Raw genomic sequence first — 22,396 nt, forward strand, 5'->3', positions numbered from 1 at the left:
GCACTGCCTTTTTGTTCAAGGCCACTAAAAAGATCATTGTAGGGATCCCTTGTTGCCATTTTCATGCCTCATGCAGTAGAAGCCCTTCTGAATTCCCATCACACTCAACATTTCTCAATCGGCCACCCCACCTCCTATGAAGTCCTTTTGTTAACTTCCTCACGTAACTCTTTTAGGTTGTAATAACCTTAAGTCTGCTATTCTTCTGCCCTCCATCACCAAAGAAGTCTCTCATGACTACTTAACGCTGATGGATCACCTCCTGGTGCCTCGTGATGATCTGCAGAAAATCCTTTGGGTAATGCTGACTTCTCATGGTTTGATGATGGTTCTTATTTAAAAGGTGACAATGACAAATATTATGCTGGGTGTGCTATTACAACTCTTTTGATGTTGTTGAGGCAGCATCTTCACCTATGGCTACTTTGGCCCAACAGGCTGAATTATATGCTGTTACAAGGGCTTGTATTTTAGCCAAGGACAAAACCGCGATATTTATATTGATGGTAGATATGCTTTTGGAATAGCTCATGATTTTGGAATGTTGTGGAAGCAACATGGCTTCTCAACTTCCAGTGGAAATAAATTTTAAAATGATCCCTATATTCAGGAATTATTGAATGCAATACTTTTACTGGACACTTAAGCTATCATTAAAATTCCAGGGCATTCTAAACTTAACTCCCTGGAAGTTAAGGGAAATTACCTTGCTGACATTTCCACAAGGAATGCTGCCTTTAAAGGAACCAAGAGCAATCAAACCTCTGTCATGGTCCAAAGGGATATTTTCCCAAATGATAACTTAGAAAAACTGGCTGGAGAAGCCCAAAAATTGGCCTCAGAAAAGGAAAAATGAGATTGGAAACTCAACAACCGTTGGTTTGATAAAAAGAGAAAGCTCTGCTTCAGACCAAATAACAACTCAGTCCTACCGGAGACTCTAAAATTCCCACTCCTAACTACTGCATATGAATTAAACCATTGGTCTACTAACAAAATTATAGCTTTCATACATCAATATTGGTAGGAAAACATTAACAAGGCTTCAAAAAGTGCCTACCGTACTTATCCCACTAGTCCAAATTATAGGGAGTTCCATTGTGGCTCAGCAGTAACGAACCGGACTAGTATCCATGAGGACATGGGTTCAATCCCTGGCCTCGCTCAGTGAGTTAAGGATCCAGTGTTGCTGTGAGCTGTGGTGTATGTCGCAGACACAGCTCAGATCTGGTGTGGCTGTGGTGTAGGCCAGCGGCTACAGCTCCAATTTGAGCCCTAGCCTGGGAACTTCCACATACCAAGGGTGCAGCCGTAAAAACAAGGCCAAAAAAATCTATTAAAAAAACAAATTACAACCCAGGGAAGTCTGTTTTTACTATTCCTAGACATTTTAAATGGTCTAAGGGACCATTCAAGGTCTGGCAATTCAATTTCATACAACTTCCTCCATCTCAGGGATATAAACATATCTTAATCACGGTTTGAATGTTTTCACACCGGACTGAAGCCTTCTCTTGCAGACAAGCTATTGTGTCTTCTGTGGCTAGTCTTTTGGTAAATCCCTCCCTTGGAGAGTTCTTCTCAAACTTCATAATCATCAAGGGACCCATTTTGCTGGTCAGGTACTTTAACAAGTCTGTGCTATCTGGCCAGTTTTACAACATTTTCGCTGCACTTAGACCCTCCAATCCTCTGGTTTAGTTATATGCACTAACTGCATTAAGACTCAGTTGGCAAAATTTGCATGGGCCCTCCAAATACTTTGGCCAAAAGCATTGCCACTGATCTTCTAAATCTTAGATCCATACCTTTTAGAACTCAAACTCTCACTCTCTGAGATAGTCATAGGATACTCAATGTACTTGGCTCCTACTTTGACCCACAACCGATAAAATGAGAAATACTCCAATATTACAAAGTCCTAATTACTTCTCTTAAAAATAACCATGTTTTGGTAGAGCAATGTTTTCACAGTGCGCTCTCAGGAGATGAAGACCTTAAGCATCTTTGCAACCTGGAGGTTTTTCTACTGGAAAAGACACTTCCAGAAGGACTCTCTTTAACTTCATTGTTAAGGCCCCTATCAGGTACTGCTAACCAACCCTTGTGCCATCAAACGCCAGGGAAAAGACTCTTGGATTCATATGACACACCTAAAGAAAGCCCCACACCTGAGTGGATCTGCACGTCATCTGGTGACCTGAAAGTAAATGGTTCCCAGAACTGAAGCAGACAACACCTGATGAGACAGCTTTCCCAGACCAGGCCTGTTGGAAGTTTGTCTGCCAAACCTTTGATGATGATATAGTACTTCATATGATCTCCAGTGTCTATGACCTTGATGATATATGGACTTTAGAGAAAAAAGTGCCTGAGAGTTGGCCCTCCTACCCATCCTTGTTATTACTCAAATGTGACTTCAATAGGTTTCCAATATGTGCACTTTCCCTCCATTATGGGACATTACACCCAAGAAAGGTCCCTTCTGGCAACGAGGGACAAAAAGCCACTGAAACCAGGAAACCTGACTCTTTACCAGTGAGACTTTCAGAGAAAGATCATGATTGAAAAGAGGAAATGTTGGGAGTTCCCACTGTGGCGCAATGGAAACAAATCTAACTAGTATCCATGAGGATGTGGGTTCCATCTCTGGCCTCCCTCAGTGGGTCGGGGATCCAGCATTGCTGTGAGCTGTGGTGTGGGTCACAGACATGGCTCGGATCCCACATTGCTGTGGCTGTGGCTGTGGTGTAGGCTGGCAGCTGTAGCTCCGATTCTTTTTTTTTTTTTTTTGTCTTTTTGTCTTTTCTAGGGCGGGGCCCACGACATATGAAGATTCCCAGGCTAGGGGTCTAATCAGAGCTGTAGCTGCCAGCCTATGCCAGAGCCACAGCAACGTGGGATCTGAGCCACATCTGTGACCTACACCACAGCTCACAGCAACGCCGGATTCCTAACCCACTGAGCGAGGCCAGGGATGGAACCCGAAACCTCATTGTTCCTAGTTGGATTCATTAACCACTGAGCCACGACGGGAACTACTGTAGCTCCGATTCTACCCGTAGCCTGGGAACTTCCATATGACGCAGGTACAGCTCAAAAAAAGGAAAAAGAACAAAAGAGAGAATGTCCAAATTAAAACAAAAACTATAATTAAAATAGTTGGGGAGCCAGAAGGGGGAGCTCTCATACCCTATGACGACAGCAAAGCCCAACAGGAAGAAGACGTCCTCTTTTTCCCTAGCAAGAGTTCCATCAATGAGAGATGCCCATAACTCCGCCAATGAAAAGCCACTATGCCTTGAACTCTCAATTCCTCCAGTAGGACTTTGTTTAGTATAGCCCACCCAAATTCCTTTTCTTCTCTTTGCTGTGGTGGGTACTTGTGTGTGACTTGCCATGGTTGCTGATACCCAAACTGTAATTCTTTGTTGATCCCAAATAAAGGCATTTTTGCTGGAGAAATAACTGGCAGTCTGTGTTAATAATAGGTCAATACTATTAATAATAGGGGGAAATGAGTGTGGGGTATATGGGAACTCTCTGTACTATCTTTGTAATTTTTCTGCATATCTAAAACTATTCTTAAAAATAAAGGTTTTTAAAAAGTTGACTTTAAATGAAAAAGTACAATACAGTTTGTCCAGAAGAGATGGAATGGCCCAGAGCTGAGGCAGTTTCTCTGGTACTTGAAATCTTCTTACTCGCACATCCTGTGAGACCTTTAACTTAATATACACCCTCTGAAGCCAGACTGCTTGGATTTGAATTCTGGCTTTACCACTTACTTAGCTGGGTAAATGTGGGCAAATTACTTAACCTCTTTCTGACCCTCATCTCTTAAAAAGAATGATAGTCGCTACTTTTTGTCATGTGGTATTAAGGATTAAATGAGTTTAATATGCAGAAATGCTTACTTAAGTGAGTGCTGGCACATAGTAAGTTCTATGTAAATACTTTGTAAACTTAAAAAATCCATGATGACTCTAAGTTCATTTAGTAAACAGCTGTAATCAGACAAGGGAGGGCAAATTCCTTAACCTTTTTGTGAACCTCATCTCTTAAAAACTGATATACACTACTTTTAGTCATTTTATAATAAGGATTAAATGAGTTTAATATGTATAAAGTACTTAAATGAGTGCTAGCACATGATAAATTCTATTTAAATAATTTGTAAACTTAAAAAAAACTGAAGATGACCAGAAGTTCATTTAGTAATTAGCTGTAATCAGACAAGGTAGGGAAATGTGGGTTTGGTTGCTGTGAACCAGGCAGTGGTTACCATGGATATGTCACAGCCTTGACAGCCACTGTTAGGACACTGCCTTACCCTATATACGAGGGCAACTGAGCTGTGTTTCTCTGGCAAGAGGGCTAGAAAGCTCACTATACCTTCCTATTACTCTACATGTCTTATATTTTTTCACTCAAAAAGAACCAACTTCTAATCAGGTACGTAATTAACCACCTCAAGGTAAGCAAAACATATTATTATCTCCAATCCATAGATAAGGAATCTGAAAATGGTAGGTTTACTTTAGGTGATTTCATCCCAGAGGACCAAGAAGTGGTGTTAGAAATGAAAGAAAGGACCTGGTAATCCCTATTCAAATTATTTTCCTTCTCAGTTATCCCCTTATCCTTCTTTAAGATATGTTCTTAAGGAACAATCTGTGTGATGCCAGTTTGACCTTTCTTAGTGGTACTAACAAATACAGACTGAGATCAAGTTAGGGAGCTCTGCCAATTATCAGGAAATACACATGAACCTGCTACCAGCCTTGTCTCAAAGGGAGATGGCTATCATGGAACCCAGATAATCAGACTCTGGTATTTCAGGCTCTGGGTCTTATCAGTTTCATGAGCAAAACTGGAGTAAGGCTGGTTTTGATCACAGGCCACATAGAAGGTTTCCCTTTCTTCTGGCATAAGCCAGAACCATTCTCCAAGAGGTCCTCATGGGAAGCCAAGTGACCTCCTAGAGAATGATCTATGCCCTAGGCAATGCTATGAAATATGTCTCTCTTTGGGAATGGCAATTCTCTAAAACAGTGGGCAACTCTGCAGAATCCTGCTAAGTTATCCACTGATACGCTGGCACATACACTGGGCTCATCAGATTGCTAAGCAAAGCTTGTCTGAATATCAGCCTAAGTACTGTGCTAACCCAAACAGAGCTTCCCCCAGCTCTGGGCCCAAGCGTAATTAATCATTAGGAAAATATTAATCAAAACCACAGTTAGATACCATTTCACACCTACTAGTATGACTATAAACAAAAAAGACAACAACAAGACTCGGTGAGGATGTGGAGAAATTGGAACCATCCTGCACAGCTGGTAAGAATGTAAAATGTAGTAATGACCTGGCACTTTCTAAAAAGTTTAAACAAAGAATTATATGACCCAATAATTACACTCCTAGGTATATTCCCAAGAGAAATGAAAACATACATCCACACAGGAACCTGTGTATAGATAGATAGATAGATAGATAGATAGATAGATAGATAGATAGATATAGCAGAATTATTCATAAAAAGCCAAAAAGTAGAAAAAAATCCAAATGCCCATGAACTGATGAATGGATAAACAAAAGGTGGTATGGCCATACAATAGAATATTCTTCAGCCATAAAAAGGAATGAAATACTAATACATGTTACAACATGGATTAACTCTAAGTTATTATCTAAATTACCCTTCTTACTTAAACAATCACTTCCAAATATGGCTGTACTTTGAAATCACCTGGGGAGTTTATGCAGCTTCCTGGAAATCTTTGAGATCAGGACACCTGAACTTATGTTTAAAATCTACTTCTCAATGACCTCTAAGGTCCGTTATAGCATTAGGAGTTATATGAAATCTGTGATAGTGGGTCACCGACACCTACATTTCTGAAGCAGAGGCAGTAAGAGAACCAAGCCCAATGAACAGTTGTTCCTTAGAATGGGTCTTCCAATAGGTTCTTCTTGAAGCCTAAGCTGCTTCCTCTCCAAGGCATCACTCCACCACACCCCCACCCTCATGGTTGAATGAAGATATTCCTAACAGTGATGAACTATGGCCGAAGCGAAAGGCCACGCCTGATGTCATCATGCCTGTGTGAGCTGCTTTAATAAGGAATCACCCATTTTGCTACTAGAGTTTATAATAACCAGTCCCTTCCTCTATGATAAAGACATGGTTGGATAGAATGAAGTAATGGACTTCTGACAGTCCCAGGCTTTCTGTTTATCAGTAGTTGTGTGCTTTTAAGCTAACACAGGTTCAGTGTTAATAATGGGGCTGATTTCTTGTTTACTTGTTTCCCTTACTATTAAAGAACTGAGCTGACAAATGTTCCGGCTACTGATCTCTTGCTGTTCTCACCTAAAGGCAACTGAAGAGAGACGAAGGTAATACTATAATTATTTCTCTAGACCTATTCCACCATTTCGTCCAATGAATCTTCCCACGGTCTCTCAAAGGACAAGTCTCTATAATATATATTGTTAGCGGAAGTGACTAAGTAGTGTCTATAAGATTAGGAGCAGGGTTGGGGGAGGATGGCCAAACCTATGAGGCAAGCAAATCAGGGAAGAAAAGCATCCTTGAAGGCTTTGGGAAGGGGTTCCAATACCACCTTCCACCACCTTGCTGTGCCTAAAAGGACTGCATTGAGACTACTGCAGGCAGAGCCCCAAACACCAAGGAAGAGTATAATTCTTTGTTTAGCCTAAGAACTAACAGTGCTTTTAAGGTTTTGGCTCATTTTTTCTTTACCATTTCTAGGAATGTGACCATCATCATCATTGGACTGGACAATTCAGGCAAAACTGTTCTTGTGGAGGCGTTCCAAAGGCGTAAGGAACTGAGAGCATTAGATACTGGTTTAGGTGTCCATGGGTCCTAGGACCAATGAAATAATCATTCCTTCCAGCTTTATTTCATGGGCCTCAAATTTTCTTTTTAGGGTAAACACTTCCCAACACACACAGTCTCCCTCCTTTCCTTCTTCCCTCTTTCTCTCTATTACTCTGTCTCTCTCTCCTTGAGTGTTATCAGCCTGTTTATATAATGTCTGTCACCTGCTCCCTTTACAAGATATCCTAACTGAAGGTCCTCTCATACTGTCAGTATGAATGAATTTGGACTATGTAAAGCACTGCAGCCAATTATGAAGGATAGCACATTTGAAACAGTGTCTAGTTTCAGAGTTCAATTAAAGTGGATTTGGTCTTTGCTTGTCTAGAGACAAGCGTGGGATGATGAAAAAGTTTAATAACATGAAATTCTTTGTGACAATTTATACAGAAGGTTGGATCTTCAGAAATGTCAGCTTAGAGACGTGTAAGTTTAATACCAGATCTCCAGTTTAATACCTTGACATTTCAAGAAGCAGTTGCACAGAATTTCAGGGAGCTCCTTTCCACTTGTGAAAACCCAGCTAACTGCTAGCCAATCAAAGAATGTAGTGCAGTGGCTGCTATAAGATGCCCTCCACTGATTTCTTTTTTAATGGCTACACCCGTGGCATATGGAAGTTCCCACGCCAGGGATTAAATCCGAGCTGCAGCTGCAGCCTATGCCATAGTTGCAGTGATGCTGGATCCTTAACCCACTGCACAGGGCTAGGGATCGAACCCTTGCCTCCACAGTGACCCTAGCTGCTGCAGTCAGATATTTTCTGATTTTTAGGGCCACACCTGTGGCATATGGAGGTTCCCAGGCTAGGGGTTGAATCAGAGCTGCAGCTGCTGGCCTACAACACAGCCACAGCAACATGGGATTCAAGCTGTCTTTGCGACCTACACCACAGCCCATGGCCACACCAGATTCTTAACCCACTGAGCAAGGCTGGGGATTGAACCCACATCCTCATGGTTCCTAGTCAGGTTTGTTAACCAACGAGCCATGAAGGGAACTCCCCTGCAGTCCGATTCCTAACCCACTGTGCCACAGCAGGAACCCCTCCACAGATTTTTATTAAATAAAAGAAGGGATGTGATTGAGGTAGTTGTTTTATTTATTTTTATTTATTTATTTTTGGTTTTTTTATCTTTTTAGGGCCATGCCCACGACATATGGAGGTTCCCAGGCTAGGGGTCAAATCGGAGCTGTAGCTGCTGGCCTACACCACAGCCATAGCAATGCCAGATCCTTAACCCACTGAGTGAGGCCAGGGATCAAACCCGCAACCTCATGGTTCCTAGTCAGATTTGTTTCTGCTGTGCCATGACAGGAACTCCAGTTGTTTTATATAATCTGCAGCAATCTGCAAAGTACAGGAAAGGGCTAACCTGACTCCTCTCCCTCTGGCCTACCTGAAGCCAGCATCAATTTCCTTGAAATATAGCAAGAGCCTACTAGCTGATCTTGCCATCTCTAGTTGTCTTCCCCACACAGTTGCCAGAAGGACTTAATGCAAAAATCTGATCACGGCCCTTCCCTGCTTGAAAACATTCAACGCATCCCCCACTGTCATCAAAATAAAACTTACATTCCCTAGCAATATATAAGAAAGGCCCTCCATGATTTGGTCCCAGCTCCATTTCTCATGCTCTCCACATAGGTACCCTGATCGAGCCAGAACAAATGGCTTGCCATTCCTCTGCCATCATATCATTGTAGTTCACATGCCTAGGCTTTCTGTACATGCTCTCCTACTACCTAGCATTTCATCCCCTCCATCATCTCCCTGCTTAATAAAATGCCTCAAGACACAGCCTTGACCTCAGGAAAGCCATCCCTAATGCCCAGCACCCCCTTTCCACTCTGTCATATGCCTCCTTCTATCATGCCCTTATCACAACATCATTACACAACTGCAAGTCCAATCCCTACACTGTGAGCCCTTGAGAAAAAATAATGGATCTTTTCAGCTCTGTGAATGTTCTCCCCCATTCCACCATTCTCCTTAGGCTACATGTTGTCTCTTTCCAACTTCTCTCTCTCTCCCCCTCCCCCATCCCCAGAATGGCAGCCCCAAACACATCTTAGCCAGTGGTTTAGCCTAGTATCCTACCTTACAGGCAGGAAACTTGATTCTTGTCCTCTCCCAGTTCTGAGATAAGCAAAATGGTATAAAGGGAAGCAGCAACATGAAAACCAAGAAGCCAGGATAAATCACAAGATTACTGACAAAAGTGGGGGCACTTTTTAGTGCCCAACTCAGCTCCATCCCTAGATTCCCATCCAGTCTGGCTGGGGCTTGGGAATCTATATTTTAAGAACTCCCCAGGTCAGTCAGCTTTGGGAGGCACTCATCTTCAATTACCCCTATGTGATTTTGTCTATGAGAATAGTGTCTGTTTTCCATTCTAATCCCTAGAGGACGGAGCCTGGACTCTTTATCTGTTACTGTGTAACTTGCCTTGTGCTTGGTGAGTGACTTGGGGCCGATTCATAAACTAATAGGTTTATGGTTGTGACTTCAATCACAGAGAAGATTTTAATGACTAAGAACCAAAGTTCCACTGATGTCACATTCTGAAGAATATCTTAGGCCACCTGTGTCTAAGCAGGACTGCCAGAGTCAATCTTGTAGGTTGCTCTGTACCCAGAATGCCTCTTCTACTCTTGCAAATGTTTATGATTGCCAAAAATGCACAAAAGCCTAGGGAGGAACTTCCAATCTACAAGCAGTAACTTGTGTGAACATTTGAAGACTCTGCCTTTAAAATATTTGGGGATATAAGCCATTATTATCAGTGACACCATTCACTGTAACTGTCTTGCCTGGCACGGTCACATAGGGCAAGAAACCAAGGCATGCGCACAAGCAGGAGCTCTGAATGATGGTATTTGAAGCAGTTTCTCTCAAACCCACTATACATTTTAATCATCTTGGGAGCTTTTTTAAAAAAAATACTGCCTGAGCCCCACCCCAGATCTATGGCCTCAAACCCTCAGAAAATGAGGCCTAGTGTCCTAGGTTTTAAAAGCTCCACAAGGTGATCCTGGAACATAGTGAGTACTGAGAGCCAAAAATCAGAATCACCTGAAGAGCTCTCACACCAACTGACCTGGGACCTGAAGGTTCAGATATTTTGCCCTGGAGATGGCCCTGGAATCAAAATCTTAACAAGCGTACCAGATGACAATAGGCATGAGTTTTACTGCTTGCTAGGGCAGTAGGTCTCAGAATGGAAGGTGCAGAAGAATCACCTGGAGATTTTGTTGACCACAGGGGTTTGCTAAACATACAAATGCTTGGATCCCAAGTGGAGGGATTCTGATTCACGTGGTGCAAGGTAGGACTTCACAACCACCCCGTGTAACTCTGAAGCAGGTAGTACCCAAACTCTGTTTTATGAAACACTCTGCTAGGGATAGAGAGATGGATTTGACTGAGCACTTATCCTCAGAGTGTTTATAAAATAGAGAAAAGGAGAAATGTAAATTGTCAGGGAACTACTTCTGGTGGCTTCTAGGGTTGGCCAACAATAGATTGAATTATTGAAGAATTGGTAAGGTTTTGGAGTTCCCGTCGTGGCTCAGTGGTTAACCATGAGGTTGTGGGTTTGATCCCTGGCCTCGCTCAGTGGGTTAAGGATCTGGCGTTGCTGTGAGCTGTGGTGTAGGTCGCAGACTTGGCTCAGATCCCGCATTGCTGTGGCTGTGGTGTAGGCCAGTGGCTACAGCTCCAATTGGACCCCTAACCTGGGAGCTTCCATGTGCTGCTGGAGCAGTCCAAGAAATGGCAAAAAAAAAAAAAAGACCAAAAAAAAAAAAAAAAAAGAATTGGTAAGGTTTCAAGTAAAAAGGAAAAGAAACTAGGGAAAAAATAACAAAGCTTGCCTTAATAGAGGAAATTGGACCTTAAAATTACTTTTTTTTAATGGATTTTTTTAATTTTGCTTTTTGGGGCCACACCTGTGGCATATGGAAGTTCCCAGGCTAGGGGTCGAATTGGAGCTACAGCTGCCGGCCTACACCACAGCCACATTAACAAAGGATCCGAGCCATGTTTGTGACCTACACCACAGTTCACAGCAACGCTGGATATCCGACCCACTGAGTGAGGCCAGAGATCAAACCTGCATCTTCATGGATCCTAGCTGGGTTTGTTAACCGCTGAGCCATGAAGGAACTCCTTAAAATTACTTTTAGAGTTTTAACCTATTCACTTATTATTTTAAGTACTCTAATACATACATAACCAATAAGACATCAAAGTTGTGCCTGAAAATTATGTTATGTGAAAGCTATAATTAAAAATAAATCAGAGTTCCCATCATGGCACAGTGGGAACAGAATCTGACTAGGAACCATGAGGTTGCAGCTTCGATCCCTGGCCTTGCTCAGTGGGTTAAGGATCTGGTGTTGCCATGAGCTATAGTATAGGTCACAGACATGGCTTGGATTTGGCATTGCTGCGGCTGTGGTGTAGGCTGGCAGCTGCAGCTCCAATTCGACCCCTAGCCTGGGAACCTCCAGATGCCGCAGGTGCGGCCCTAAAAAGCAAAAAAAAAAAAAAAAAAAAAAAAAATCATTGACTAACATAAAACCAGAAGAGGACATTAGGAGATGACATTAAAATGTAACAATATGTCCATAATCACACATACAGAGAGGCATATTATGTATACATGTAAATGTGTGTATAATCATATATTCCCAAAGATCTGAAAGCATCCTCTTTAACTTCTCAGCTATAAGACTCATTCTGGCAGTCCTATTGAAAATGTCCCAGGTAGATTTGAAACTATAAATTAAGAAACTACTGATTCTGGTCCTAGAACTCCCAGGTATGACTGTAGAGAAATCTATAAAATCATTTTTCTACTATTGTGGGTCCAGAGCTTGGCCAGAACTGTCAGTTCAACACAGTGGAATGTGTCTACAGACTGTCATGCTGATGTGCATTTCTATGGGGGCTGAGTGAGGGATGGGATGTTCTGTGGGACTGTATGGTGCGACCATAGCCTTGCAAGGACAAATGTAACAGAGTTTGGCTGGTTTTTCAGAGAGGAAATATGAAGAAGAGGACTTCATACTCTCATTCACAGTAACAGGCACCATAAACATTTACTGAACACCTACTGTGTGTAAGGGAATGCAAAGGCCCTCCCTCACGGACCTTATATTTTAGGTGGGGAGGTAGGACATGCATAGAATGCAGTGAAGGACCAGTTTAACAGATCACGTGCTCAACGAGAGAGAGAAGTGAGCACTGGGCAGGTCAGAGAGGCTTCGGTGAAAGTGGCACTTGAGCTGGATCTTAAAGAAACGGTGGGAGAGAAGAGCTTCCTATTCATTTAATCATGCATTCATCCAATTCATTCAACAAATAGTTATTGAGCACCTGTGCACCAGCTTCTGTGCTCAGCACTGTGACTATAACAGTAAATAAAATGGAAGGGGTGCCTATCCTATTGCAGTTTATAACCCAGATAAATAAATCATAGAATACATAGCACTGTCATACGTGTTGTGATGGTGGTAAGCCCAGAAGAAAGCACCTTACCCAGACTGAGGGATGGTAGTGTGAGTTAGAAAAAAGTTTCTAGAAGAAATAAGATCTCAATGGATATCTACAAAACAAAATAGGTGTTAGCCAAGCAGAGAGGAGTGGAAGAGTATTCTAGGCAGCGGGAGTAGCATCTTGTGAAGGCCCAGGGCGAGGGAGAACAGGACACTCATGTGGAATGGGGGTGGGGAGGCGCGTGAGTCAAGAAGCAGAGGAAGCAGGAGACTGAGTGTGTACCAGGGATCCTGGAAGCCAGTCAGGGTAGAGATGGATCTGGCATATTAGGAGGCAGAGGAGTCTGTATTCCATCTTCAGAGCAGTGGGCACTCACCGAAGGTTACAGAACCAGGAGCATGGGCAAGTGCCGGTAATAGGAAGATGAATGCTTGAAGGAGAGCAGGATGGCAGGATACCTCAGTGGGATTCCTCAGGGCAGGCTCTAATCAATGTTTGGATCACCATTTAACAAACCCTTTCATCTGACTACACGTAGTTCCCGTCTTGTTGTTGCTTCTCTCTTCCCCCATGCATAGTTCTCCGCAGTAGGATAGACAGTCATATGAAATCTGAACTGACCACACTCCTGCTGGATGATTACAAAGTTTCCATCTATGACCTAAATGGAGACACGAAGGGCCGAGAAACCTGGCCAAACTACTACGCGCAGGCACACGGACTTGTTTTTGTCCTGGACTCCAGCGACTTTGAACGCATGCAGGAAGTGAAGGTCATCTTTACACGACTGCTGTCTGATAAAAGAGTGGCCGGGAAACCCATCCTACTGTAAGATTCCGCCTTTGTGTCCAACTTCCCCTTCCCATTTTGCACCTTTAGAAGAGAAACAACTCTGTAAATGTACTAAGAACTGTTGAACTGTATACTTTAAATGGGTAAATTGTGTAGTATGTGAATTATGTCAATAAAGCTGCCATATATACATAGAAACTGACAGGTGAAGGGTTAGGTGGTCCCTGGGTCACATCCAGCTAGACCTCTTTTCCTCTTTGACCCAGTTAGGGGGAGTGGCCCAGTTCTCAGGGGGAAGTTTTCTTTATTTTAGGGCCACACTTGTGGCATATGGAGGTTCCCAGGCTACAGGTTGAATCGAAGCTATAGCCACTGGCCTACACCACAACCATAGCAATGCCAGATCTGAGCCAAGTCTTCATCCTACACCACAGCTCACAGCAACCCCAGATCCTTAATCCACTGAGTGAGGCCAGGGATCAAACCTGCATCCTCATGGATGCTAGTCAGATTCGTTTCCACTGAGCCACGACAGGAATTCCAGGGGGCAATTTTCAAGAGCCACTTTCTATCAGACACTGCCATGGAGGAACCAATTACCTAATTGTGCAAAGGTAATTTTGAAGGCAGGCATCAAAGGGAAATATAGAATGGTATCTGGATCTTCTACCTCCTCCCCATCCCTCGACTTTTTCTGAAGACCGCCTTGCTAAATTTGCTTCTCTTTTCTGGCTTCAGTCTCTGACCCTGCGACAATGGCAGAAAACCCCCCATTTCATATATTCAACACCAATGGCTTCTTCCCTTGGCAGAATGCCCAAGAGTTATGTAACTAACACTTATTCCAGGGTGATAGTTCAGGTGGCCCGTCCATCCTCATCCCCCCACCCCCACGAAACTCCCTTTTATCCTTTTTGGTTCCTTCTTAGCACCCCCAGCTCAAGCATGAACAGAGTTTGGAGGAGGATATAAAAGCTCTAAATCTGTTCACATCCCAGTTAGCAATTCTAATTAAAGTTTGAGGCTGTCGTGTCGACAAAGTGAGAAGAAATGAGGCCTAGGGATTATCTCAGATTCAAATTATTTGTGCTATTCTTTCCTCCATTGAGAGTTGGCTAGGAAAATGTCTGGCTCACCTCACTGGGCTTAAAAGCTAGTCCCTGGGTATACAGCAGTTGTAACAGCATTGATCATCTCTCTTTCCCTTCTTTTCTTGCCCTTGACTTCTATTTCTGTTTCATCCTTCCTCTTCTCCCTCCCTCTCTCCAATGCCCCACTCTAGCCTGGCCAACAAGCAAGACAAGAAGGACGCCCTTCTACCTTTTGATATTATTGAATATCTGCTGCTGGAAAGGCTAATGAACGAGAAGAAGTCCTGGTGCCGACTGGTAAGTGTCCAGTCCTCCCCTCCCTTACCTTCTCAAGAAAGGACATTGCCTCCCTTAGCTCAGTACATAATCAGCCTCTGATGTCCGGTCTCAGGCAAAGCCTCTTCCCACCAGGCAACAACTACAGTGATGAATTCTGACTCAACCGTGATAATAAAAATCACACTCTTAGAACACTTTCACATCTGTTTTCTCATTAGGCCTGCAAAATACCTCTTTAAAGTTGGAAGTTTCAATAAATTCATTTTATGGATACGAAAGCTAAGGCTCAGAGACTCTGAGTGACTTGTTCAAGGTCACATATCCAAGACATTACCCTTGATTAAAGGACCTTAGCTTCTGTACCCTTCTTTTACTTTTTCAGGAGTGATTGCTGGGTGTCTCCTAGGAAGTCTTAAGAACCAAATACCATATGATATCACTTATAACTGGAATCTAATATCCAGCACAAATGAACATCTCCTCAGAAAAGAAAATCATGGACTTGGAGAAGAGACTTGTGGCTGCCTGATGGGAGGGGGAGGGAGTGGGAGGGATCGGGAGCTTGGGCTTATCAGACACAACTTAGAATAGATTTACAAGGAGATCCTGCTGAGTAGCATTGAGAACTGTGTCTAGATACTCATGTTGCAACAGAGCAAAGGGTGGGGAAAAAATGTAATTGTAATGTATACATGTATATAAAAAAAAAAGATATCCACTAAGTGGCAAAGATTGGTGGAGTGGTTGTTTGTTTCCTAAAAGTTTTAGGATTTTAGCTTTGTTCAAGGTTAATAATTCATTTAAAGTTAAGTTTTTTGCCTTTTTAAAATTTTTATTAAAGTATAGTTGACTTACAAAAAAAAAAAAAAAGAACCTTACAAGGCATAGCAGACCTTATGTGTACCTCTGCCTTTTGGTTGAAGGTGATTTGGACTGTGGGCCCCAGGGGTCCCAGGCTCCTGGGCCTTATCTTCTCTTCTTGTCACAGGAACCTTGTTCAGCCATCAAAAACCTCCAAAGAAGGAGCCATCAGCCTATAATTGAAGGCCTGCGCTGGCTGTTATCTGCTATTGGGAATAAATATGAAGAGCGGTGTACTCGCCAACAGGCACTCCCATTGGGCATCCCAGCCTCCAAGGGTGCCACAGGCTTTGGAGAAAGATGCTCATCAGAAAGGTACCGAACTACCGCTATTAGGTGTACAAGAATGGATGTAGGAGTCAATCTTCAACACAAGCAGGGAGTTCTGGGAGGGGCTTGGATTCTGCAGAGTGCTGAGCAAGTCTCTAAAGATCAGTTGGCTCAAATGAGGCAAAGGCAGTGACCATGAACACTCACACATGGTTAGGTACAACCCTCATCCCCACCCCTACCCCCAGCACAACTTGAGTAGTCATGTTAGTGGGATGACTTGTATAAAGGTAAAGCCATTAGTATTAGAGCTTCTCTAAAACAGGGTTTCTATTCTCTGGTTTGTCATATAGAGGAGAAAAGGGACATGAGCCCCTTAAGGAGCTTACTGGCAATATTCTATGGATGAATGTCCTGGAGCTGCCCCACATTCTCTGTATCCTATTTGCTGATTCTCCCACTAATAAGGAAAGATGGGAGAGAATAGGCATGTGGAAAAGAAGAATAGGACAAAAAAAATGGGAAGTGATGAAGGTTTTGAAGAATAAAAGGACTAAATGTCCTCTTGCTCTGTTGTGCCTTTCATTATCCAAAGACACATGGCAGGGAGGGGGTGATGGCTGCATCTGATGAAGGGGTTTGTGTGTTTTCACTACAGTTTTGTCCTTTCTATCTTCCCTAGCTCCACTACCAGGATGGGAATGTCCAAAGAAAAGAGACCTAATCTGGGACAACGCTCAATGGAACCTAGGCCTCTAAAGTCAATCCTACAGGTAAATGGCTCATTAAATGTTACTGCCCCAGAGACCAATCCCTGAACTCTCAGGAACTGACTTTCTTTTTTTTTTTTAGGGCCACACCTGCAGCATATGGAAGTTCCCAGGCTAGGGGTTGAATTGGAGCTGCAGCTACCAGCCATAGCCACAGCCACAGCAATGCAGGATCCAAGCTGTTTCTGCGACCTATACCGCAGCTCACAGCAATGCTGGATTCTTAACCCTCTGAGTGAGGCCAGGAATTGAACCCATGTCCTCTTGGATACTAGTTAGGCTTGTTACCTCTGAGCCACAACAAAAACTCCTGAAACTCCCTTTTTTTCCCCTCCATCTTCTTGCTATACAGAAAGAAGGTATAAGAATAAGACCTAAAAAGAACATATCAGTAACATTTGCTTTAGACGAACCCATGGAGGAAGGTGAATGTTCTGGGGGAAACAGAGCTCATAACACCTCTGAGCTTCGCTACAATCAGAGTGTTGGCTTGCAGCGCACAGCTCCATATGCCAAGGACAATCTTTTTGAAGGTAATGCTGGATCAGTGATTAGTCAGAGGAGAAAAAGTATAAGGTCTTCTCTCATGGTTTATAAAACAGTATTCTTATTTTGAGTCCAAAGCTGTTTTCTCATACTATGCTTAGGGGTCAGTAGAAAGAGGAGTGATGAAGTGTAGGGAGAGAGCTTGGGTACTACTAGCTGGCTGCCTAGTATGATGCCCCAGCACTGGCTGACACAAGATCTTTGTTTGGATGGCTGTAGGGTTATCTTAAAGGTTATGATTTCCAGTGGTGGAAGTACAAATTGGCATGACCTTTAGTTTGGTTGTCTGTCTCCCTCTTATTCTCCGTCTCTCAATATGTACATAAAGAACTTTAAAATTGTGGAAATCCTATGAGCCAATCATCTCATGTCTTGAATGGCAGCCAAAGATAATTACACAAGCACCCCAAAAAGGATGCTCATGGTTGTTCAACCACAGCATTGTATATAACAGCTAAAAAGTGGAAACAAGCTAAATGTCTAACAATGGAGAATGGCTAAATAGATCAAGGTATGTCCACACAATGGAATACTATGCAGACATTAAAAAGGCTATGTGGAGATTCTAGGTGCTTTTGAGAAGTAAGGGCCAAGGTACCTTTCTAGGGATTTTTGTTTCGTTGGAAAATTTCTTTATACTCACCTATGATTTCTTCCAATATACTAAAGGCACTAAAAAAAAGCTGTGGAGTTCCCACTGTGGTGCAACAGGATTGATGGTGCCTCAGGAGCCCTGGGACACAGGTTCAATCCCCAGCCCGGCACAGTGGGTTAAGGATCAGGTGCTGCTGCAGCTGCGGCCTAGATCGCAGCTACGGCTAGGATATGATCCCTGGCCCAGGAACTCCATACGCCTCGGGATGGCCAAAAAAAAAAAAAAAAAAAAAAAGAAAGAAAGAAAGAAAAAAAAAAAGAAAAAAAGGTGTGAGGACTTAAAGACCCATTGTTGTTAATGGTTACTCCATCTCGGTGTCCTTTGGCCCCAGTCTCCATGACTGTAAACTGTCAGTATTATAATGTCACCTCTGCTCTCCCAGGGATCTGGCCCTTCAGGCTACCCTGGAGCCTTGGGTTGTTACACCTATAGAGAGGGGCCTGGACTTGGCCACGGCCAGTGAGGAGGAGGGAGGCACTGCCCCGGGGATGAGGATGCGAGTTGAGAGGAAGGAATCTGGCAGAAGAGCAGAGGAAGTGTTTTTCTAGATGTCAGAATCTACCCCTAAATCCCTGCCCAAGGCTGAAATCCATTTTTATTTCTATAAGCTCAGAACCAAGGGCAAAAAGAGAATGGACATCCGGGACAGGAGATGTGCCTGTGGTTAGTATTCCTTAAGTGAAGAAGGCAAGGGGGAGAGAAAGTATGAGGCTAGGGCAGAAGGTGGGTACCTGGTGGGCTGCAATCTATACCCCTTGGAAAGGAGCTAACACCCTCCTCACCTGGAAGGGCAGGAAGCCTGGTGCTTAGCTTGGCTTGCTCTAACTGCTGTTTTCTTTCTCTTTTTAGACTTTTGACAGAGCACTAAAGATTAAAATGGAGGGAAGGCAAGAGAAGCATCTCATTTCCCTCCTTATGTAAATGGGTTCATCTACAGAACCATTAGGATTGCTCACTTTTTCAATTTCTGTTTGGTAATATCTCTGCAGTCCCCCTACAACTCCACTTACTAACATAATATCCCTGAGACCTCCCATTGTTCCTGTACATCGGCATTCTAGCCACCAAATGAATTTTATCCCTACCGAGAGGCTCATGACCAGTTAGGGGGTATCCATGTGAGAATGAAGATGACCTTGGCAAAGAAGATGAGAGCCTTGAGGTCTTTGTGCCCAGATGCTCCTGATGAAGTTTGTGAACAACATGTCATGGGTGACCAAGTGAAAGTACACCTTAGAAGTACAGGGTTAGTTTAGAATTACACTCCTCACCCCTCTAAGGTTCTAGGGTGGAAGTGGACTGGCATAAATAAATAAAACTTTTCTACTGAGAATTATGCTCTGCTGAATCACTTTCAGTCATGCCTCTGAAAACAGCTCAGTTTTAAATTCCCAGCCACTATCTTGGAAACCTGGCAACAATTTTTTATGCCGTCCCTTCAGGAACAGCAATTGCTGTCTCTCCTAACACTTGTGTTAGGTCTGCAAAAACTGTATGAACTTAAAATTAAACACATTCAACTCTCCATCCCAAGGTGGGTAGTGCTGGTGCTGGTAGTCATCATTCACTATTACTACAACTGTTACTTTCACCATCAGAACTACAGCCTCCACTTACCGAGTGCCTTCTGGATGTCAGGCACAGCACAAAACCCTTCACATTCACTATCTCATTCATAACAACCCTTAGGGGTAGGTAGCATACCTGCATTACCCAGATGAAGAAACTAAGGGCCAGAGAAGTTAAATAACTTGTCCAAGGTCTCGCAGCCTGTAAGAAGCAGAGCAGGGAACTGAATGCAGATCTGACCCTGGAGCTACTTTAAGCCAGAAAGATCTGTTTCTGCTTTTCTCAAACTTTAGCCAGAAAGAGAAAGTTATGCCCAGGAAAAATGCTGAAGCCTAGCCATGCCCATGTCAGGAGAATTACGTTGATAGCAATAAGCACACCCATGGTAAATAGAAGACACAGGTGAGTGAGCCCTTCCACTCTGCTGGTCTAAGTGCTTTACATATATTACTGCCTTTCTTCTTCGTAAGCCTGTAAGGTCGGTTGTATTATCATCATCTTACAGAGGCAGAAATTGCTGTTCAGAGAGGTCAAATCATTTGTCCCAGGGCACCCATTAAGCAATGGTAGAACCGGTTTTCAAACTAGGTCCAGCTCCATAAATCACGCTCTTAACTCCTACCCTACATGGTCTCCCCAAGCAGTAAAAACCAACTAGACTATAATTGTTTCCGATAGAAACCTGGCACAGAAAGATCAGTCTCACAACCCCATCTGGAGGGCCTGACACTGAGGCTGCAGCATTCGCTATTATGCACTGCATGTGGCCTTATGTCCGAGGGGACTAACCCCAGGCACCTTGTGGGACTCTGACAGGATTCTGACTGAGCTTATTAGTCATGGAGCCGGAGGGAAACTTAAAGAACCTCCTCCAGTCACCCCAGTTGTTAACAGATGAGGAATTTGCTTCCTTTTTTTTTTTTTTTTTTTCTTTTAGGGCTGCACCCTCGGCATATAGAGGTTCCCAGGCTAGGGGTCGAATTGGAGCTGTAGCCACTGGCTTACACCACAGCCACAGCAATGTGCGCTCTCAGCCAAGTCTGAAACCTACACCACAGCTCATGGCAAGGCTGGATTTTTAACCCATGAGCAAAGCCAGGGATTGAACTTGAGTCCTCATGAATACTAGTCAGATTCGCTTCCACTGAGCCATGACAGGAACTCCCCAGATGAGGCATTTGATACAGAGTGGTTAAGCAACCTGCCCAAGACTGTACAGCTGACCAATGACAAACATGCTCCTAAAATCCAGATCACTGGAGTTGTCCAAGCCAGTGTACTATCTTCCCTGCCCCAAATCTACTCCATCTTCTCTGGGCTCTCTCTGGTCACTCTTGACCCACTTACTCTCCTCTACTTTACCCAATAAATATCACCAGAGAAGTCTGCTGCCAATCATTCTCACCCAGGGAGGCAACAAATATCTCTACTGAAGAAGAATTTTATGAGGCAGGAGTCTATAAATCAATAAACCAACATCCTTCAGAAATCCAAATGATCCACATTTCTCTTTATGGCATGTATGTCTCTGAAGCAGGCATTATTTTCTCAGCAAACACGGAAGAAAAAGCATGGCTAAAAGGGTGGGAATATGGGCAGGGTGGAGAATTTAGGTTGAAATAACCTCTGACAAAACTGTATCTCAGTATATGGGCACATTTTCCTTTGTACAATATACATGATCCTGGGTGGCAATCAAGTTTTTCAAACATAGACTCTATTAATCACAAAAAAGTTATTCAAAGAACACCTCTTTGGAGTTCCTGTTGTGGCTCAGCGGGTTACGAATCCAACTAGTATCCATGAGGATGCGGGTTGGATCCCTGGCCTCACTCAGTGGGTTAAGGATCCAGTGTTGCTGTGAGCTATGGTGTAGGTTGCAGATGCAGCTTGGTGCCTGCATTGGTGGTGTGGCTGGCAGCTGTAGTTGGTTGGAACCCTAGCCTAGGAACTTCCTTTTTGCCACAGGTGAGGCCTTAAAAAAAAAAAATCCCCCCCAATACAGCCAGCTTGCCCTTATTTATTCATTTTTTTTTCTCTTTTTATGGCCGCACCTGTGGCATATGAAAGTTCCCAGGCTATGGGTCAAATCAGAGCTGCAGCTGCTGGCCTATGCCACAGCCACAAGGCCAGATCCAAGCATATCTGTGATCTACGCCACAGCTTGTGACATCACCAGATCCTTTAACCCACCGAGCAAGGCCAGGAATTGAACCTGTGTCCTCACAGATACTATGTAGTGTTCATAACCCACTGGGCCATGATAGGAACTCCGCCTTATTTATTTGTTTGTTTGTGTTTTTTGCTTTTTTAGGGCCACATGTGCAGCATATGGAGGTTTCCAGGCTAGTGGTTAAATCAGAGCTGCAGCTGCCAGCCTACACCACAGCCATAGCAACCCCATATATGAGCTGCATTTGTGACCTACACCACAGCTCACAACAATGCCAGATACTTAACCCACTGGTTGAGGCCACGGATTGAACCGGCATCCTCACGGATACTAGTCAGGTTTGTTACTCCTGAGCCACAAAGGGAACTCTGCGCCTCATTTATTTTTGAGTGAAGAATTTTGGTGCTGTAAGCTGTTATGTGACTTGTCAACCCCCTTATCAAGCTGGGTTATGGGACACTTTCCCCCAGTGAAGACAGGAATAAGAATACCTACCTCACAGGCTTGTTGTGAGGATCAAAGGGGACAATCTAGTGGGGTGTCCAACACATAATAAGTAGCTCCTTAAATGTTAGCTACTAATATTACGATAGGGGAGGATCTTAGATCATAAGGCAGCTAATGGGAGAAGTGTCCTCTTTTCTGCAAGGAACAACCCAAAGAGAGATGTCTTGGATTCTAGAATACAAAGAGCATAGAGAATCTAGGGTAACTATAACCACTGCCAACCACTGCTTCCCATATCCTTGAGAACCCTAAATCTGCCAACAAAGGGTTTACAAATCTGTCTCAGCGTGGCAACCCAGAGACCAAGATTAATGAGAGTTTCTTGAGCCTTGAGGGCAAATTTTCTCTCAGGCAAGTGGTTGCCTTGGAGTTTCTTTGCTCTCATTGTCAAGGTCTTGGCCTTCCTCCTCCAGGACTTTTAAAGCCTAGCTCCTGTCAAAGCTAGGTTTCAAACATTTGACCCTGGCCCA

General features: G+C 43.5%; 2 protein-coding genes across 4 annotated transcripts in view; one reads left to right on the plus strand and one right to left on the minus strand.

Annotated features, from left to right (window-relative positions):
- The window catches only part of TRMT2B (tRNA methyltransferase 2 homolog B), a 104,259-nt gene that overhangs the window by 27,836 nt on the left and 54,027 nt on the right, over positions 1–22,396 (minus strand). The window lies entirely within an intron of this gene.
- ARL13A (ADP ribosylation factor like GTPase 13A) lies at positions 6,344–18,225 on the plus strand. Its single transcript, XM_085008467.1, is given in 10 exon segments — positions 6,344–6,402; positions 6,779–6,849; positions 9,430–9,470; positions 9,472–9,529; positions 12,992–13,241; positions 14,488–14,593; positions 15,564–15,751; positions 16,389–16,479; positions 16,829–17,009; positions 18,110–18,225. Coding segments are annotated over 10 exon segments (1,161 nt in total).

This window comes from Sus scrofa, chromosome X, assembly GCF_054392235.1.
Source record: "Sus scrofa isolate SSC_HxYL_T2T_F1_AM1 chromosome X, Sscrofa_HxYL_maternal_Yorkshire_Landrace_v2.0, whole genome shotgun sequence".
In the NCBI taxonomy this organism is placed as follows: domain Eukaryota; kingdom Metazoa; phylum Chordata; class Mammalia; order Artiodactyla; family Suidae; genus Sus; species Sus scrofa.